This window comes from Diabrotica virgifera, chromosome 4 (assembly GCF_917563875.1).
Source record: "Diabrotica virgifera virgifera chromosome 4, PGI_DIABVI_V3a".
NCBI classification, from domain to species: Eukaryota; Metazoa; Arthropoda; class Insecta; order Coleoptera; family Chrysomelidae; genus Diabrotica; species Diabrotica virgifera.
In genome coordinates, this window is record NC_065446.1 from 152999982 (window position 1) to 153021528 (window position 21547).

The following is a 21547-nucleotide window of genomic DNA, read 5'->3' on the forward strand; positions in this document are numbered from 1 at the left end:
GCTGTCGAGATTTTGGGGTAGACCCATGTATATATAAGTTGTAAATAACAATTTATTTTACATTAAATTAGTTTAGTGTCTAATAAAAACTGTTTAGGACTTAAAATGAATGTATAATTAAGGCGTTTTCTTTGTGTACGAATTTTAAAACTGGGTCACAGTGACCCAGCAATAGCTGTCGCGGGATAACTTTTTGTCGGTAGCAGTTACGGGTTAAGAAAAAATTTGACAAATGACCGGCATTATCACCTTATCAATATTAAAATATTTTATTTTCAAACTTTCAGAAACAATTCTAAGAACATAATTGATAAGAAAGGGTGATAAAAGGTCATAGTGTATAATATATTATAAAACAATGATAATAATTGTAACTTTGCATTGTTCAAATCAATTTTAAAGATGACTTCAATGCTAGGTCTTCACATAGTTTTAGGTAATGTTTTTAAAAATTTGTATACCGTTTATTTTGGAGTTATCGTCACATTTTGGATTATAAGTCCTTTTTTGTTTTTCGTTATTATTTTTTACTTTATTTATCTAAACAATATAACCTCTTAGTACAGAAAGTTTATTTAAATATTTCAATAAATACTCATATGGGTAGCATATTATTGGCAATCTTTCTGTAATATACTTGCAGTTAATTTTTATTACATATTTGACTTTTTCTTTTATATTTAATTATAAAATGCGGTTGTGCTGCAAAATGCGGTTTTGCTGCATAGGTACTCGTGAACAATCATACATATATTTTCTGAATTTTTATATTTCGAAAATTCTATTATTTATTTTTTATACTTATTTACATAAATATCCCATAATCTAAAATCAAGTAATGTATATGTTACGGTTGATGTGATAAATCCGGTCTGTATTAATAATTACCGGTAAATATTAATAGTAACCGTAGCAGCTGGTCAATGTGATTAATAATGCTTTTATAATTAGAAAAGACGAAAACGGCGGATTCGTTAGAAAACATATTCCCATGAGATTTTTTTGCATAGTCACATTCGTGAGACATACCAGAATAAGGTTCAAGAAGTTGCCCACGTGAAAAGTGGTCCAAATTTTTTTTAAGAATTTTTTTAATCAATTTACAAAAATCAATATTTTTGACACGTACAAATTTTTGTTAGGTTTTTTGGACCATTCTGGACAAAAAAAGGCTCTTGTAATTTTTCTCGAAAGATGATCGTTTTCGAGTTATAGACAATTTAAAATTGAAAAAAAAACGAAAAATGATGATTTTAAAGGCTTAATAAATTGGTTAAAAGTTATTATTTGGACAGTCAGAAAGTGACTAAATCAAAGTTTAAAGCCCCCCTACAAGATCCTGAAGAAATTTTTGTCATTATTTTATTACTAAGCTGTTATTTTTAAGTAATAATAATGAGCGCCTGCACGTATTAGGCGGCCGTCTAAGGTGAGTGCGAGAGAGATGCTATTCCGTCAGTCCAATGGGGCATCTTGCTCGCACTCACATTTAGAGCCGCGTCAATACGATCTTACGGCTTATTTTTAATAATTAAAAATAACAGCTTAATAATAAATCAATGACACACATTTCTTCACGATCATGTAGGGGGGGGGGCTTCAAACTTTGAGTTAGTTACTTTCTAATTTTCATTATAATAATTTTTAACTGAGCTATTAAGTCTTAAAAATGGCCATTTTCGCGTTTTTCAAATTTTAAATCCTTATAACTCGAAAACCATCAAATTTAGAGAAACATTTTTTTTGCCAAGAATGGTCGAAAAAACCTAAAAAAAAATGTCCTGAGCCAAAATATTAATTTTTGAAATTTGATTAAAAAAATTGTTAAAAATTTTGGACCACTTTTCACGTGGGCGACTTATTGAACCTTATTCTGGGGTGTATTACAAATGTGATTATTACTCATGGGAATATTTTTTTCCAACGAACCCGCCATTTTCACCTTGTCTAAATTATATTTACCGGATATTATTAATACTTAAGTATTTTCGATGGGAAATAAGCCACAATTTTACCAAAAAAATGAATTCATTAACGTTTCGACGCCCAAGTCGGGTGTCGTTGTCAAAATACAAAATAATACTAAATAAACAGAAATGTTGTTGCTTAGTAAAAAATTCTTCTAATAATTTATTTAATCGGACTCATTTATATCGGCAATTCAGGCATGTATTATATATTTTAAAGTAGAAGACTTTAAAATGATATTGCCAATATTGATGAGTTGCGTTCCTGGGACGACTTTACTAAAAGATAGTTCATTCGATTACATGAAATCAACCTCAACTCAAGAATATCCGCCACAAACATCATAGGATGTGATCTGTCTTTAAAAAGACAACCAAATGCAACGATGGTAGTAAAATTCTCGCGCTAGAGATTCCATAGTAAATCATAATAAATACTTTGCTAACAATTCTGGTTAATGTAATAAAAACGCATTTTGATCTTCACTATTGTTTATTTATTAAATTTAATAATAAAGTTAAACAACCTAAACAGAATTTATCAATAAAAGAACTCAACTAGACACCTTATAAGTAAAAACAAACTCATACACACGCATTAGGCTTTAAGTTACTAGATTATAAATACCTACTTGTTTTTATAGGAAAGGCTCTTGTGGCATTTAATTACAAAGACCGCTTAATTTTTTGCGGTTGCAGCGTTTTTAATTGCATTGTCACTACAATTGCAGTGACGGAATCCTTGACTGGCTAAATTCGAATCTTTACGAACGCATTCACTGAGACTGATCTGAATGCCAGGCCGTTTATAGACTAAAATAAGTGTTTCCTTGCAGGTGGTAAATTGATTTCTTGCATGAAGTTGGTTTAAAATGCCATGCTTATTGCTTAGCTTGTATAGCTTTTCATCTATAACAGAAAAATAATAATGGCAACAATATTTCGGCTATCGACCTTAGCTTCAACAGGGAATTTATCATTATAATTCTTTAACATTCTGTCAGATTCTTTTAAAAGTGACTGTTTAGCAAGATCCCGAGTCTCGTGAATTTTCTTTTGAAGTTGTGTCAATTGCAGTGCCTTCTTCGTCTCCCTCATTTTCTTTAACGCCAGTACTGGCATTGTCTTCCTCATTTACAGCAATTATCGTACACGCAATATGTTCGATTGGGTTGTTAGTGTTACCTGTATCTTCAATATTGACTAACTGTGAATCCTCGTTTGTACTGTTCAGTTTCATATCACCACGGTACTTTTCTCCATCATCAGCGTCATCAGAATGATCTGCTATTATCGCTCCTAAATCTTCTTCTGATTTCGGATAAAGCATGGATAAAGTACCAGGAGGTAAAGATAGCTTTAATCCTGCTTTAGCCTTATGTATTTAATACATTAAACAGTGTATTACACAGTGGCCGACTACAGATTAACTCAGCGTTGCCACATTTTATTTACGAAATCTACTGCATGTTTGGCAAAAATCTACTAAAATCTACTAAATCAAAAATTAAAATCTACTAAATAAAAAACTAAAATATACTAAAACTTTATTAACATATTTGTATAAATAATTTATGATTTTTTTTATAATAAAAACAACAGCTATAGTTAGCAATTTATATGAATTTGATGGCAGTAATCGATTATTTATTTGAGTAAATTTAAAATTTTTTTTGTTAATTATTAAAAATATTGTACAAAATGTACCGTTATTATTAATTAAAAGTATGTCAAAAAGTGAAATTCAGTAGTATTTTGTAATTATATCCATATAAAACAAATCAAAATTTTACCGATTTAGTAAATATTCAATATTGATAACTATCGATTAAAAATCGAAAGCGGCCATCATGTAAAACTCATCTTTCATTTGTCATATAAAATTTTTATTTTGTCTATAATTTAAAAAATTTTAAATTGTAAATTACAAATGTAAGTAAATTCCACTTCAGGAATTAATGTCTAAAATTCTAATTAAAACATTATTAAATTGTTAAGGTAAGTAAATTCCACTTATACAATAATTTTACAGCACAATATAACTATAATATTGACCAAATAGAGGTTATGTTTATATTTATATTATGTTTACTAACAAGCAACCCAGACGAGCAGGAGGCACAAATTGGAATTGGAAAGGAAGTAAAAAGTAAAGTAAGTAAGAGCCGAAGATGAAAGAAGAGGAAGAAAGTCGCAAGCCATTTCCGGTTGTTTCCTGTTTCACACGTGCGCATGACGATGAAAGAAAAGCCACGTTGTCAGCTTTTTTTGGAACAAGAAAGCGAAAGCTTTAAAATTAATTTAAAAATGTGATAAATACTAAAAAAAGCAAATTTCATTTTATTCAAAACAAAATGTTGGGTTCTAGTTTCCTTTATGGGTAGACGGATTACGGGTATGAAATTTATACGAATGAATTCTGTTTCAATTACTGATAATTTTACAATAATTTTTTATTGGGGGCCAGCGTTATTTTTCATGTAATTGCAATTTAAAATATGTCTTATTTTAAAAACCACCGCCATTTTCCGCCATTATATACCATGAAACAACAAGAAACGACAGGAATGACAACCGTTTTATAAACTCAAGAAGGGGAATCCTAACAGTGTTGCCATAGTTATATAAAATATGTTTTCTTATGAAAATTACAATTTTTCAATTTTTAAATATGTCATTTTACTTACTCTTAATAATTTTTAACACAAAATGACTGCTTTATTACAAGGGTCAGGTTAGTTCTGGTTAGGTTTTGTTACGTTCGGTTAGATTATATTAAGTTTAATAATATTATAGTGATTTATGGTTATATTTGTAATAAATAAATTTTGTGGGATTCCCAGAACACACTTTTAATGGTTGGACATAAATTTTATGTATTTCGTGGTTATGTACTGTCACTAATTTCCGAATTTTCACCGATCGTTTACGAAACCATGTTGCCATGTGGATGACAAAAGATAATTTCACGCGAAAACATGGATTTTTGTCCATTTAAGCGTACCATTGATTTGGAATATTTATGCAAACCTCTAAATTTGGCAACTGTTTTTGAGAAATTAGTAGATCCATGATCCACGCATTTTTAAACAGTTTCTTGTTAGTTGTTAGTTTGTTAGGTCGGGTTTGGGCGTTGTCTGCTGCATCATATACAAATTTGTAATAAAGTGAAGTGAGTTTGTCGTTAAATAAAGGTAAAATGAGACTAAATTGTGTGTAGGTGTTACGAAAGTAAATTTAAGTACAATAATTAAGCTGTAGCTTTAATACCTATATTCACAAAGAAAGGGCCTTTTTGGAAGGGAGGGAGAGGAAATAATTATGTTGGTGGCAACTTTAATACATTTAAAGTCACGAATTTGGCTTTGGACTCTCAATTGCATCCATTTATATCTGGTTTGTAAGTAATTTTCACTAAATTTCATTAGATCTTTTAAAGGTTAAAACTGACAACACTGTCAAATTTGACTTCTTGGCGCCTGTCCGCCATATTGTTTTGAAATAATAAAAAATTTGATTATTTTAACCAATATTACCTACTTTTTCATAATTTAATTGTAAAAATCAGTTATATGTATTATGTTTCAATTAGTTTTTTTTATTAAGACATACTATATACTTTTTTGTCCTTTTCACGTAAACTTTTTTTGGTTATTATTACATTTTTTTATTTTTTTTTCTAAGCATTTCTTGATTTTTTGACACTTTTACTAGTTTCCCCCAAAGAAAACAGTAAAATGTCCGCTTTTTTCCACTTTTCAGGCTAAGTCCATAAAAAAATTGGCATTTTCAAGGTCTACCCTTAAAGTAAATTTTTACCAATAAATGTTGAAATCTACCAAAAATCTACTAAAAAATATTGCCTATTAGAATAGTTCTTACATATATGTCAAAAATCTACCAAAAAAGTAGGAATCTACTAAATGTGGTAACGCTGGATTAACTAACACTGTGGGTGATATGCGCTATGCGCCGTATTTAAGCTCTGGTATGTCGTGTAATAATGAAAACCTTGAGAATTAAAGGTTTTAATAAACTAAAATTGTACATACATTATGATTGACAAACTGTGATATAATGATATGACAATGACATGACATTGACATGAGTGAATGACATAATGACAATAATAACAATAATAGTTATGCAGAAAGGAACACCACATTCATCCACGCTGTTAGTTTCTGACATAATCTTGTAAATGGGAAGGAGGCTTTCTTATTCGCTTTTGCAATATCAGTTCTGGGGGAACTGAAGTTGAAGTAGTTGGACCGTCACCAGGAGCAGAAAAAGGTTGTTGAAGTTGACTATCTATGGTATTAATTTCTTCTACACTGTTCAATGGTTCCATGTTTTGATTTATCATGGGGGACTGGTTTTCTACATGTTTTTCATTATCTTCAATAGTTGCCTCATCTACTGCCAAAAGGGAAGTATTTCCTCTCGGAGCTAAGTGTCGGACCGATACTGTGGTTTCATTTCCATTTGGTAATCTGACATGTGCATAGTCTGAATTTGCTTCTAGGAGTTGGACTTCTTCCACCAGAGGTTCATATTTCGAATTTCTAACATGTTTCTTGAGGAAAACAGTTCCAGGAGTACTAAGCCAAGTTGGAATAGATGTACCATTTGTTGATCTTCTGGGATGATTAAACATACGTTCGTGTGGAGTACAGTTAGTAGAGGTACACAGTAAAGATCTAATTGAATGTAAAGAATCAGGTAGTACATCTTGCCATTGGTTTATGTGAAGATTTCTAGATTTAATTGCTAGTTGAACTGTTTTCCAAATGATACCATTATATCTTTCACATTGTCCATTTCCTTGAGGGTTGTATGGAGTTGTATGACTGGAAGCAACACCATGACTTGTTAGGAATGATTTTACCTCAGCAGACAAGAATGAAGATCCTCTATCGCTGTGAATATATGCAGGAGTTCCGAAAGTAGTAAACAACTCAGTTAAACAACTGATGACTGTTGAAGATGATAAATTTGAGCATGGGAATGCAAATGGAAACCTTGAATATTCATCTACAATATTCAGCAGATATTTATTTTGATTGTTAGATGGTAAAGGTCCTTTAAAGTCTATATTCAGTCTGTCAAAAGGTGCTGTAGCCTTAATCAAAGTGCTTTTGTTTTTGTAAAATGTTGGTTTAATTTCAGCACAGATTGGACAAGAAGAGATAGTTCGTTTGACATCTTCTAAAGAATAAGGTAGATTTTTACATCGTATCCAGTGATAGAATCTGGTTATTCCAGGATGACACATTGTGTTATGTAAATTGAATAAATTTTTATCTGACATAGTGGGGTGAATAGCAGCAGATATTCTTGAAAGAGTATCCGCAACAATGTTTTGATTCCCAGGTCTGTAAATAATTTCAAATTTATAGCAGGACAGTTCTATACGCCAACGCATTATTTTCTCATTTTTAATTTTAGATGTTGATTTTAAGTCAAACATAAAAGCAACTGACCTTTGGTCTGTAATAATTTTAAAGTGTCGGCCCATAAGATAGTGTCTCCATTTTCTTATGGATTCCACAATTGCATAAGCTTCTTTTTCAACACTTGAATGATTATGTTCTGTTTTTGAAAGTGTTCTTGAATAAAATGCTACTGGTTTTCCTTGTTGTGTAAGTTGAGCTCCAATGGCAAATTCGGAGGCATCTGTTTCAACTGTAAATATTTCATTTTCATCAACAGAAGTGACTACTGCTTCTACAATGTCCTGTTTCAGCTTTTCAAAGGCATATATTTGAGTTTGATTTAAGGGAAATTCTTTGATATTGACAATAGGATGTATCTTTTCCGAAAATTTGTGTATGAATTTTGAATAGTGGGCGAACATTCCTTGAATTCTTCTTAATGAAGTGATATTTGTTGGTACTGGTAAATTGATAAGGGGTTGCAGTCTTTCAGCATCTGGTTTTATAGTTTTCTTTTCAATAGTATATCCAAGTATATTAATTTGAGTCATGCAGAATTTCGATTTTTCATCGTTTAAAATTAATTTATATTTCCTTGCGATTTCCATAAAGTTTTGTAGATTCTTGTCATGTTGTTCTTTTGTTGTTCCACAAATAGTGACATCATCTAGGAATGCAAATGTATCTGTTAATCTTTCATTCTCTATTATGTTGTTAATCGTTCTTTGAAAACATGCTACTCCATTGGTGACACCAAATGGAATTCTTGTAAACTGATAGAGGTTGCCACATGCTTCAAATCCAGTATAGATTTTCTCATGTTCTAGTATGGGAATTTGATGATAAGCACTTCGTAAATCGATTGAACTAAAGTATTCATATTGAGAAATTTTATTTACTAAAATTTCGAGATTTGGTAAAGGGTAGGCATCTAGTTCAGTAAATTTATTAATAGTTAAAGAATAATCGACAACCATACGTTTTTTTATGATTTGTATTACTAGTAACTAGTACTTGTGCTCTCCATGGAGAATTGCTTGCTTCAATAATATTTTCTTTCAATAATTTTTGAATTTCAGTGTCTATGAATTTGGAATCTTCAAAGGAATAGCGTCTTGATTTTACGGCGATAGGTTTGCAGTTTCCTGTTAAATGGGCAAACAGTGGGTATGGTTTTACAATTGCTGTTGTTAGATTACAGATTGAAATTGGAGGTTTCTTACCATCAAAATTGAACTGCACTCCAGAATGTTTATTAAGGATATCATGACCAATTATGACATCTGAGCATAGGTTTTCTAGAACATAAAGTTTAAAATTTTTATAGGTATGTTCAGATATTTTTAGGTTAACAATGCAAAAGCCGCAAACTGGAGAGTTTAAAGATGAGGAAGCCATTTGTACATTTAAATTTGTAGGGAATATTTGTAGTTGATTTTGAATGGCAATACTATTTGAAATGTAACTGTCTGTACTACCAGTATCTACTAGAGCTTCAACCTCAGAATTATTTACATGAATTTTTATTATAGCTTTTGATAAACAGGACGGAGAAGCAGCAGATAGCATTCCAACTAAAGCAGCAGATGTTTTGTTATGAACATGTGATTTTTGTTTTTGATTCTTACTTTTACAGACTTGCTCAAAATGTCCGAATTTACTACAAGAGCATTGGTGATTTTTAGCAGGACATCTATCTCTAGTATGGCGACTTTTTCCACAAAACCAGCATTTTGAAAAGGTAGCTGCGCTAGTCAAGTTGTTTTGATCAGTTTCGTGTGCAGTATTCTGAAGGGTGTTATCAGTAGTAATAGAATTTACAATAGAATTTGACATAATATATGAATCTGATTGTTGTTGGGCCATTTCTAAAGCTCTGGCTGAATTATATGCTTGATCTAATGTTAAAGTGGCGCTTTCAAGTAGTCTTTGCCTAATATTTGAAGCACTTAAACCTCGAATAAAAGAGTCCCTGATGTAATCGTCTTTATTTCTATCAGCAGACACTGCTTGAAAATTGCAATCCTTACTTAAGTGTTTTAAGATTAGTAAATATTGATCAATGGACTCACCCACTTGTTGCTTTCGTGTAGATAATGTGTGCCGGGCAAATATTTCACTCTTTTGTTTTATGTATAGTTTTTCTAAGGTAGCAGTTGCATCAGTGTAGGTGGTACATTCACCTATAGCTTCATATACTACAGGATTTACATAATTCACCAATAAATTCAGTTTATCTTTGTCTTCAGAAACATTAGCTGCTTCTAGAAAGTTTTGAAAGGTTCTCTTCCAGTGTGTCCAGAGTTGTGTTGCATTTGTTGAATTGGAATCGATGTCTAGTCGATCAGGCTTGAGTAGTTTATCCATTGTTGAATAAATTTTAGTTTATTAAATTGTAATAATGAAAACCTTGAGAATTAAAGGTTTTAATAAACTAAAATTGTACATACATTATGATTGACAAACTGTGATATAATGATATGACAATGACATGACATTGACATGAGTGAATGACATAATGACAATAATAACAATAATAGTTATGCAGAAAGGAACACCACATGTCGCAGTGACTAATAAACCTCCCTACACTCCGCACTCCGCAAGCTTCTATGCACTTAACGGTATTGAAATTTGTCACATTTACCGTTCTAATCCGGAAATTATTAACAATTACCGGTCGATGTGATTAATTCTGGCATATTTATTACTTTTACCTAGCTATTCGGTTTGTATTACTACTAACCGGTAATTATTAATAATTATCAATTAATCATAGTTACCGTAACATAAATATTATATATATATTTTCTAATATCTACTTGTGTCTGGGGCCTGGACTGTCGTTATCTGAATGCTTTTATTTGATAAAAAATTGGTATTTAATACTCCAAAGGGCCCGCAGACGTTCGGATACAATTAGAGTCCCTTTGTAAAGACAATAAAGTCTTCTTTATTAAGTAGACTATTTTATCAAGTATTTGCTCAACACATACTACACATTACCCTATCTAATTGTGAAATCGACAGTACTCTCAATGGCAATTAGTTGTCGAGGCATTAAGTTAAATAACAGAAAATTAATCATACGTAGAAGGTTTGAATTCATAATATTATTGAGTTGGTACCTACATAGTAATGCATCTTTTAATATTGTAAATTATACCTTTTTGATTTTTATCATTGTTTTACTAATTTAACCATACATCTTTCGCTCCTTTTAAGGGGAAAATTCACTCATCATCCCAGATATCTACGGTGTCGAAAGAATTGAGCTCTGGTGGGACTCTTTCCGTGTGATCGAGCTTTACGTGACTTGGTATGCAGGAATATCTCCCAAAAATGTTCGTACAAATCTGACTATCGAGAGTAGTACACCTTTCTGCATGGTTCAATCAGATCCAGCTATTTTATGTTTTCTATGAGGTTCTTTGGAATGACTCCAGTAGTAAAGACAATAATCAATAAGTATTGTCTGAATACTTTGAATTTTCGATTGTCTTCGTATTTGACAGATCGCTGTACTTAGCGACCTTTTCAGTCTATTTAGAACACAGGTTATTGTTAATAGGTATCGTCACATCAATGAGTGTTGTTTGCCCCGTTAATGTATTAACTAATACAATATCTGGTCTATTATGTGCCAGTGTTTGGTCTGTAAGCACAGTGCGGTCCCAGTGTAACTTTGTCATTCTCAAGCATGCTGTTCGGAAGATATTGATAGTATGGAAGTTGGTTAGTTTGGACAAGTCCCAGTTTGGTGGCTATCCATTAATGAATGAACATTTCTACTAAGACGTTGCTATACATCGTTATGTTACTATGCCGTTCCTTCTATTCAGTTGCAGAAAATGAGTAGCAGCCCGCGGTAAGATGTTGAATAGTTTCTTGGACTTGGCATTCATGTCGGCATTTGTCGTTTTGGACCTGAGGGTTTTTGACGAAATATTTCAGGTAATTTTTACTAAGTATAATCTAATGCTGTATGGGGAGTAATGAAAATTCCGTTTCAGGGAACATCTTTCAAGATGTCAACTAATAGTTTAACGGTGTACTGTCGACATAGTCTAGGGTCATTAGGATGTCGCCCGTGTATTTTTTCGTCCTTTGTAAGGTGGATTATGGGCATTTCTGATTCCCTCAGTTTGATCGGTGTTGTGTCATCTATTGCGCAAATAGCGCGATGTAGAGTAGATGTCTCAGCACGAATCTGAAAATAAATTCTTAAATTAGCAACCTTTTCCTCCTAAATTCCGCGGTAAAGTCGTTCCTTCTACTGTACTTCGAGGATGGTGTTTTGTGCTTTTGTGAGGTGTGTTCTTATTTTTCTTTACGCTGAAAGATTTTCTATATCCGTTTTTGTCCACTAAACAATAAGAAATGAATAGCTAAGTGAGGAACATGCGTTGGTGTTTAGTGCCTAAAACAAATTTCTATTGTTAAGGTGTTAACGAAGCAGCTGTTTTACCTTTCGTATAAACTCAGTAGTTATCTCAGGTTTTATTTGCTTATGGTCAATTTTATACTTGCTTTACTTCGAGATGTTTATACATATCCTTCTACCCATGGCTTTATTGTTCTAGCCATTTTGCATATGGAATCTTCCTCTGGGCTGTACCTTTCCTTTGACTACATATTTAAAACACGGCACTTTTATAATCGGAAATACATACCAATATCATTAGGTTCTACGGTTTTTAGCATCTGATCTAGTTGGTTTCGAGTGGAAGCCACCAATTTCGTATCATGCATACAACAGATGATTAAGCTTCGCCACGAAATTGTTGTTATTTTTTATGCTAAACCTGAGTCAGTAGAGCTGAATAGCTGAGATATAGTGGGTTCATAGTTAGACAGAACCCCAGTCGAATTAACGAATCTCTTTTTGAACACGCCCCGGCTGATTGCAATATTTTCAGTTTCGATGTTATTTTCTCCAGGTATTTCAAGGTGAATTTTAGTCTTTTGCTCAGTCATTATACGCTTTAAAAAGGTCACAACATATATTATCATCGACTTATAATTATATTCTAAATATATATGTAAGCCATTTATCCTTATTCTAATCAATGAAGGCAGTAATATTTATTTAACCATTTTTTTTAATTAGCCTGGTTAGAAATAACTCAGTCGATGATAAGTTGTTCCTTGCAACCCATGGAACCCTTAGCGCATTTTTGTTCTTGAGGTTCTACCATTATTAAATCAAAACGGGAACTGGTGTATGTTTTCAAAGACTGATAGTGTGTAAATAAATTTATTAAAATCAGCTAAGTACTTTCAGCATTTTTAATGCCATCATCAGAGCTATCCTATAAAAAGACTATGTTGAAGAATTTATAGAATTCATAAAAAATTATAAAGTGAAACTTACGTCTTATAATTGTAACTACCTCAAATGAAGAGAAAACTTTGAACAAACACATTCTAATATTAAAAATTAACCCAGGGATCTAACCACTGCTCAGGGTAAAAACCCTTAAATGTATAAAATAATCACCATTAGTAATAATGATTATTTTATACATTTAAGGGTTTTTACCCTGACCAGTGGTTAGATCCCTGGGTTAATTTTTAATGTCTTTGTGTTTGTTCAAAGAATGTGTTTGTTCAAAGTTTTCGCTTCATTTGAGGTAGTTACAATTATAAGAGTAAATAACTTAGAGTTAGTCTCACTTTATAATTTTTTATGAATAAGATTCTTCAACTTAGTCTTTTTATAGGGTAGCTCTGATGATGGCATTAAAAATGCTGATATACTTAGCTGATTTTAATAAATTTATTTACACACTATCAGTCTTTGAAAACATACACCAGTTCCCGTTTTGATTTATATAGAAGTGTGTACAAGCCAAACCGTCGGTTTCTATTTCTATCATTATTGTCTAGAGCACAGTGTTGGTAGATGCCCTGAGGTACAGAGGATGTGACCAATTTATACGAAGTTGGAAGACAGGTGTCTCGGCGATATTTGGAATATCGCCGATTTAGGAAGGATGGTAGTTCCTTCGGATTTGAAATAACATGACTAATTAGTATTATTCCATCATTAATTAGTAATTAGACTATTACTTAATCCAGAATTGAAAAATGGTTAGTTTTCAATTGAAAAATGGTTATTCATTTTTGATGTATATTTACTCTGATTGGAGTATGAAGGGAACCATTCTCGTTGGAACTTTACCGCGCTGAGCAGATGAGACATGAATTGTAAATTGTAGAATTCCCTCATCTTCCTTAGTCTCAGCATCTGTATGGCTTGCATATTGTAGAAGCCTCGGAGGTGTAACCAGAGAAGGTTCCCATTGTTTTCATTCTGGTGGGGTGTAGAATAGCATTATGTTGTTTTACATGCTATTAGAGTGAAAACTCAGTCTTGTTGTAGCAGTTGCCGCTAGGGCATCTATGCCATTTCGTTCGTTGCAATCCGGAACTGCACGCTGGGGTTTGTTTTGGTTGGATCAGGGAGAGCAGCATATTATGTGCCTCCTGATGAGAGACTAATAAATTTCGAAACCGGTAGAGGTGCTTGCTGCACTCTCTGATTGGACTAGAATATGGTTCGGCTGTGTTTTCGTTTTGCAACGAAATTGAAAATGGTTATTCATTTTTGATTTACATTTACTCTGATTGGAGTACGAAGGGAACCATTCTCGTTGGAACTTTACCGCGCTGAGCAGATGAGATGTGAATTGTAAATTGTAGAATTCCCTCATCTTTCTTAGTCTCAGCATCCATATGGCTTGCATATTGTAGAAGCCTCGGAGGTGTACCCAGAGAAGGTTCCCATTGTTTTCATTCTGGTGGGGTGTAGAATAGCATTATGTTGTTTTATATGCCATTAGAGTGAAAACTTAGTCCTATTTGATAATATTTAGGACATCTTCAGTGGAGAAGGGTTCATCCAGCATTTATGTTAAGAGTAGCTAGTGTAGAAAGTTGATTTTCCCAAAACTCGCGAATTTCGATTTGGTTTGGTTACTTACTTTCCGTGTCCGGAACACCAACAACTTTAAATTCTGTATTTCTCATGGTTGGCCACATAGATGGCTCTGTCATTTGCTATACTTAAGTCTTCTTCTGTGCAGGTCTCTCTCATCTCTGTGCATGATAGTAGATGCCGGCTGGTCTGAACCGCGACACAGTCGCAGGTATCGCTCTCCTGGTATCCCCATTTTTTCAGGTTACTAGCACAACGTGAAACGCCGGTTCTTAGTCTGTTTAGCGCTTTCCAAGTCATTTCCTCTGAGGGAGGAAAATGTGTCGCGGTAGCTGACGCTTGCCATAGGTGTATTCGGCGCATCCCTGGCGCTTCGGGATGGATCTTGATCTTTTAAGGAAGCTTTTTCGATATCTTAGTCTGCTTGACTGAGTTTGGTGGTCATATAAGGGGTGTCTTTGGCCCGTCTCCTGCTTTTTTGTTCTACCTCTGACGTGACCTTCCTCCTGATCGGTGGTAGAGTATTCCCAGCTATGGGGTATACCTCTTCGATAGGTGTCCATACTTGTGCTCCAAACTCAGCGGCCGGAAAACATAATACTAAGGCAGAAGTACGTAGGGTGTGTGGTTGTGTTCCCCATTTTGTATTAGTTAGCTTGCGGATGATATTATTTCTGGCACTTACTTTCTTCTTGGCATCTTGGCAATGGTATCGGTAAGACAGAGTTCTATCCAGACGGAGGCCAAATTATTTAAGCATCTCGTTGTATTCCAGCATCGGACCACGCCATTCAACCTCCAGCTGCCTTCGGGTATGCTTGTTTCTAAGGTGGAAAGCACATACCTGGGTTTTTGTGGGATTGGGTTTCAGATGGTTTTTATTGTAGTAAAAAGCTATTTCCCCCAGGGCGTCTGTCAGTTTCACTTCGACTTCATTGAAGGTTCTTTCCTGAGCTGCTACAGCTGTATTATCAGCGTAAATAAATTGCGTTGTTTGTTGGTGTATGGCTTGGTCGTTAGTGTGTATGTTGTATAGAATCGGTGCGAGGACACTTCCCTGTGGTACCTTATTTTTTTGGTCTCTCCATTGACTGTTCTTGGACTGAAGCGTTACGTAGAAGCGTCTATTCTGGAGGAGACATTTCACTAACCTTGTTAGTCGGAAATCCTTTGTAGTTTCGTAGAGTTTTGCGAGTAGCCGTTGATGGTTAACTGTATCATAGCGGCAGTTAGGTCTATGAACGCTACTCCTGTTATTTCTTTCCGTTCAATACCATCTTCAATATGTTGGGTGAGATTAAGAATTTGACTGCAGCAGCACTTTCCGGGTCTGGATCCTGCTTGTTCTGGAATAATTTTAGTCTTCACTTATTCGGAGATCCGGTTCAGTATCATTCTTTCAAATGCCTTGAAACGGTAGCACCAAAGAGAGACAGGTCTAAAACTCTTCGTATCCGCCGGATGCTTCCCTGGTTTTAAGAGGGCTACCACTCGAGCTTTCCTCCAGATTTTGGGGATTTGTATTTTACGGATGCAGCAATTCATCATTTTCACGAGCCACTTTACGGTTTTTAGTCCAAAGTTCTTTATTTGTTCTGTTCGTATGTCGTCCAGGCCATCCGCTTTATTATCTTTCATTTGGTGGATCGGGCCTCTCATCTCTTCTAGACAAAAATAGGTACCTAGAACATCTCTTTCTTCTTGGATATTCCGTTGAGCTCTTACCTTGTTCTTGCTTGATATAGTCTTGAAGTTCATTAAAAGAAGATGGGCTATCTGATCGAGTGTTACTTCTGTCATGTTGACTGCCGGAGCAGCGGGATCGTTGCCAAGATTCCGAATCAGCTTCCAGGCAAGTCTGCTGTTTTGTTTCATGTCCAGACTCATGACCAGCTTGCACCACCTTTCCGTTCTGTTGGCGGATAACGCATGTAACATTTCCTCCCCAGCTATCCTGTATTTTTGCTTCCGAGAAAGGGTCTTCTTCATGTAGCTGTTCATATTTTTTAAGTAGATGTTTAGATTCTTCATTGAGCCCCGCTATGTACTCAGTTCGACAACCTCTAGGGATAAATTTCCGTGATACTTGCTTTGGGTAAGACTTATCGACACTTTCTACGGTCGAATTGAGTTTTTAGTACCTCGTCGTGTTCTGATATTAACTTCCATTATATTAGCAATTCCTGCTGTTGCACAGTAGATGAGCATATGCAAATAGTCTACTAATGTGTGATCTTCTACCACATAATTAGGAATGTCTTTAGTATTCGTAATTTGTAACAGCGCACCTAGTTTCTTACAATAGTTTACTTTTGGCAACGGTGATCTGAAAAGTGGATTTGTTCCATTAAACTCTTATAGAGCATGCACTATTTCATTTGCTAGACTATCGTGCAACTCGTTGTTTTCTTGCTATGTAGTATCAGCTTAAGTTTTATGAAAAGCTCAGAAATCTGCTCTTCAGAAATCTCATTACGGACTTGATCTAAAACTAGCCATGGATTTGCATCTCACGTTCGACTTATCTTTTGATGATATCGCATCTAATCTCCGAGATAAGATTATCTCTAATTATTACCCGATATTGATCTGCTACCCGTTCTTTAGTTACTTGAATATGGGTACTGGCTCTCTATCTAATTAGCATTCTTCGGTCCATCTTTGGACAATCCTTTTCCATTCTTCTCTGTCTGTCGCTACAGTTATCCACCTAGAGCCAACGTGCTTCTTGACATCATCTGCCCATCTCATTTGTGGTCTTCCTCTGCTTCGTTTATATTGCCACGGTCTCCAATTTATGAGAATTTTGTTCCATCGGTCTTCCTTTTGTCTTATAGTGTGTCCGGCAAATCTCCATTTCAACTTTGCAACTTCTTGTCTAACATCCCTAACTTTGGTTTTCTCTCTTATCCACTCGTTTCTCTTTTTATCCAATAGTTTTATGTGCAACATTTGCCTTTCCATTGCTCTTTGCGTCTTTATGATCTTGTCCATGTTTGCTTTTGTAAACGTCCACGTTTGTGAACCATAAGTGAGAACAGGGAGTACGCATTGATTGTATACCTTGGTCTTAAGATGTTGTGGATATCTTTTGTTTTTAAGGATGTAGCTTAGTTTTCCAAATGCCGCCCATGCCAGTCTAACTCGTCTTTTGATCTCTGCTGTTTGGTTTTCCTTGTTAAGTTTTATAATTTGACCCAGATATATATAATCGTGAACTTGTTCTATTTCATCTTGTCCGATCCTCATTGTGATGTCCTCATCTGTATTTGTTATGATTTTGGTCTTGCTGTAATTCATATTAAGGCCTATCTTTCCGGCTTCTATGTCCAGTTCTTTCATCATTTCAAACAATTCTTCTTTTTTATCGGTTATCAATACGATGTCATCGGCGTACCTTAGATGGTTCAAGCGTTGTCCACAAATTTTTATACCTTTTTCTTCCCATTCTAATCTTTTAAAGATATCTTCCAGAACCTGATTGAAAAGTTTCGGTGATATTGTGTCACCCTGTCTTACGCCTCTATTTATTTGAATTGATTGTGTTCCTTCGTATACTTTAATTGTTGTTGTGGCATCTTTATATATATTGGCTATTAGGTCTGTATATCTGTGGTCAATTCTGCTGTTAATCAAAGAACTTTTCACTGCCCAATGTTCGACACTGTCAAAAGCCTTTTCGAAATCTATGAACGCTACATATAGAGGGATGTTGTATTCATTTGCTCGTTCTATAAGGATTTTCATACTTAATAAATGATCACTTGTGCTAAATCCCTTTCTAAAACCAGCTTGTTCTTTCGATTGGTATCAATTTTGTCGTCAATCTGTTGGTTAAAATTTTTGTTAGGAGTTTATACATTACATTGAGGAGTGTTATAGGACGGTAGTTTTTTATATCTGCTTTATCCCCTTTCTTGTGTAAGATAATGGTTACGGATTCCTTCCAGTTGTTTGGGATTCTTTTTTCTTTTAATATTTTGTTAAAAAGGGAATAGAGAGTATCAATTACTGGGTACTCCCTGTAAAATTCGGCATATACAGGGTGTTTGGTAAAGAATGGGCCGTAGCTTAACCTTAGATTCCTGAGCTCAAAACTGGTCGATTTAAGCTAACTTACCTTAATACAAAAGTTGATAATAACCGAAATCCAGGGTGTCAAAGTTAAGCTTTTATTTTATTTATTCTTGAATATTTCCTGACAGGCATGTTACAACAACACGGAATTTGGTAACCTGGAGTTCTTTGGGATGAGAAATCTAAATTCGCCACCAAAAATAATGTATTACCCAGAGGGTGCCACATCATACGTCTTTCAGCGCTCAATTGTTTTATCCCCCACTCTATATATTTTTGAATCAAAACTTTTATTCTCTTAATATTTTTACTTAAAAAAGTATACTACAGTCATCTCTCTAAACTTAACATACTTTTTACTTAATAATATTGTAGTTACACTCGAAAAATAAACTTGAAACAATAATGATTGTACCAGTTCCAATGCGTTTATCTCGAAAAAGGTTGAGTTTAGCGGGATGAATGTAAGATACTTTTTTAAGTAAAAATATTAAGGGAATAAAAATTTTAATTCAAAAAGTATGTAGAGTGGGTAATCAAAAAATTGAACCTAATAAATTAGCACTGCAAGGCAAATAAGGCGCCCTCTGGGTAATATGTACGTCATTTTTGGTGGCGAATTTAGATTTCTTGTTTAAAAAAACCTCGCTTACCAAATGTCGTGTTATCGCATGCCTGTTAGGAAATATTCAAGAATAAACAAAATAAAAGTTTAACTTTGACTCTGTATTTCGGTTATTATGAACTTTCGTACTAGGGTAAGTTAGCTTAAATTGACCTATTTTAACCTCAGATATCTTAGGTTAAGCTATGGCCTATTCTTTACTAAACACCCTGTAGAGTTGTAGAGGTTTTGTCACTTGTAATAGAAGTGCAAAATTACGTATTATTTATAAATAATATGTATATATTCATAATAAGTAAAATAACATACTCACCTTTGCTTTATTATTATTCAGTTTTCAAATATGGTTTAAATACTGTTGCAGTTATGTTATTATAAAATAATAAATATTCTCTATTCTAATATCCGTAGCTGCAAGCCGGGGTTTGTCCTGGTTGGGCCAGAGAGAGCAGCATATTTGCCTCCTGGTGAGAGACTAATAAGTTTCAAAACAGGCAGAGGTGCTTGCTGCACTCTCTGATTGGACTAGAATATGGCGCGGCTGTAGTTTCGTGTTGCAACGAAATTGAAAATGGTTATTCAATTTTGATTTACATGTTTACCCTGATTGGAGTACGAAGGGAACCATTCTCGTTGGAACTTTACCGCGCCGAGCAGATGCGACGTGAATTATAAATTGTAAAATTCCCTCATCTTCTTTAGTCTCAGCATCCGTTATGGCTTGCAAATTGTAGAAGCCTCGGAGGTGTAACCAAAGAAGGTTTCCCATTGCTTTTCAATCTGATGGGATGTAGAGTAATATTTTTAATGTTATTTTATGTGCTATTAGATTGAAAACTTAGTCTTTTAAATATTCTCTATTTAACTTTTACCGTGTGTAGTAATTACATGTCTAGTAATTACAATTTTATGTTAAGATATATTCAGCGATTTCTTTAATTTATTTTCATAAATTTTCTTCTTAAGGTGCTATGCACTTCTGCGTAGGTGTCCACCTTAAATTGTCCTGTAAGGTGAGATATTAGATTCAGGATTAATTTTAAAACAAGTGAAGAAAAAATGAGGGTACAAAATGGGAAATAAAGAGATAAAAATATTCTGTTACGCTGATGATACCGTGTTAGTAGCAGAGTGCAAAGACGACCTACAAAGATTATTGCACGAGTTCAACATTAACGCAAAAGAAATGAATATGAAAATATCAGCCCAAAAAACAAAAGGCTTAGTAATTGCCAAAGAACCAATAAGATGCAAATTGGAGTTAGACAATCAAATTATACAAAAAGTAATGACTTTAAAATATCTGGGAATTAATCTATCAGCCGACAACAATATCGAAGAAGAGGTAAAAGACCAAATAATTAAAGCCAGTAGAACGACCGGATGCCTAAACGACACAATTTGGAAAAACAAACACCTCAGATTGGAAACAAAGGCCCGAATATATAAGTCAGTTATAAGGCCAGTTATGACTTACACGGCCGAAACAAGACCAGATACAAGCAAAACACGAAGACATCTGGAAACCAACGAAATGAAGATCTTAAGAAGGATTGCTGGAAAAGTACTACAGGATAGGGTAAGAAGTGAGGAAATCAGACGCATATGTGGGGTAGGCAATATAAATACCTGGCTAAAGAACAGAAAAGAAGAGTGGAATGAGCACATAAGCAGGATGTCTGAATCAGGGATAGTAAGAATAGCCAGGGACAAGCCACCGTTAGGCAGAAGAAGTATAGGACGCCCAAGGAGAAGCTGGAATGACAACTTAGGGGCATAATGAAAGGCACCGTTGAAGAAAAAACAGGCAGTACTGCCTATATAAAAGAAGAAGAAGAAAGAAGAAAAAGGATTAATTTTTCTATTTTTAGCAGTGTTGCGAAGCATTTCATAACTGTGGATTTCTGTCCATTGGCAAATATTACGCAGCCATATAATATTTTTATGCCCTAGGCCTCGACCTCTCTTACCCTCTACCTTTCCTTCTAGTACCAGTTGAAGAAAAGTGTATCATTCTCCTCGTAACATGCGCCCTAAGTATGCAGTCTTCTTAGTTTTTATATAATCAAAATAGTCCCTATCCTGGAGGGTGCTCTTCTCAATATTACCTTATTTCTTACTACGTCCATGATATTCTAAGAAATCGGCGCAGGCACCACATTTCAAAGATTTCAACTTTGTTAATGAAGCTTTAACTTCCTTGCTTCCGTTGCTTCCATTTCGTTCAAGAGAACAGGCCAAACCTAACACTCTACCATCGTGTAGCTCAGATTCACCTCGACACCTACGGGTATAAGAGGTTTTCGATTATGTATGTATGTATGTCGGTCAGAAGGCTCAGTTGGCCGAGGTGCGCTCGATAGACAAATCTAGCGAATTTGCGATCAAGGTTCGAACCACAGCCCGGTCATTTGAAAAATAAAAAGGCCAACGTTGTAGTATACAATTATGTAGAATCTACGACTTGGTCTGGAATAAACTGGTGTCTGATCGGCCTGTGGAG

At 34.4% G+C, this 21547-nt stretch overlaps 1 protein-coding gene across 2 annotated transcripts in view; it reads left to right on the forward strand.

Annotated features, from left to right (window-relative positions):
• Positions 1-300: 300 nt before the first annotated feature.
• Positions 301-21547, forward strand: part of LOC114333982 (uncharacterized) — a 231404-nt gene continuing 210157 nt past the window's right edge. The window contains exon 1 of one of the 2 annotated variants that reach the window (XM_028283985.1): positions 301-436. In XM_028283985.1, coding sequence (XP_028139786.1) covers positions 403-436 — 34 coding nt within the window. In that variant the 5' untranslated portion in view covers positions 301-402. The remainder of the gene's footprint in view (positions 437-21547) is intronic. The other variant, XM_050648432.1, reaches the window with a different exon arrangement.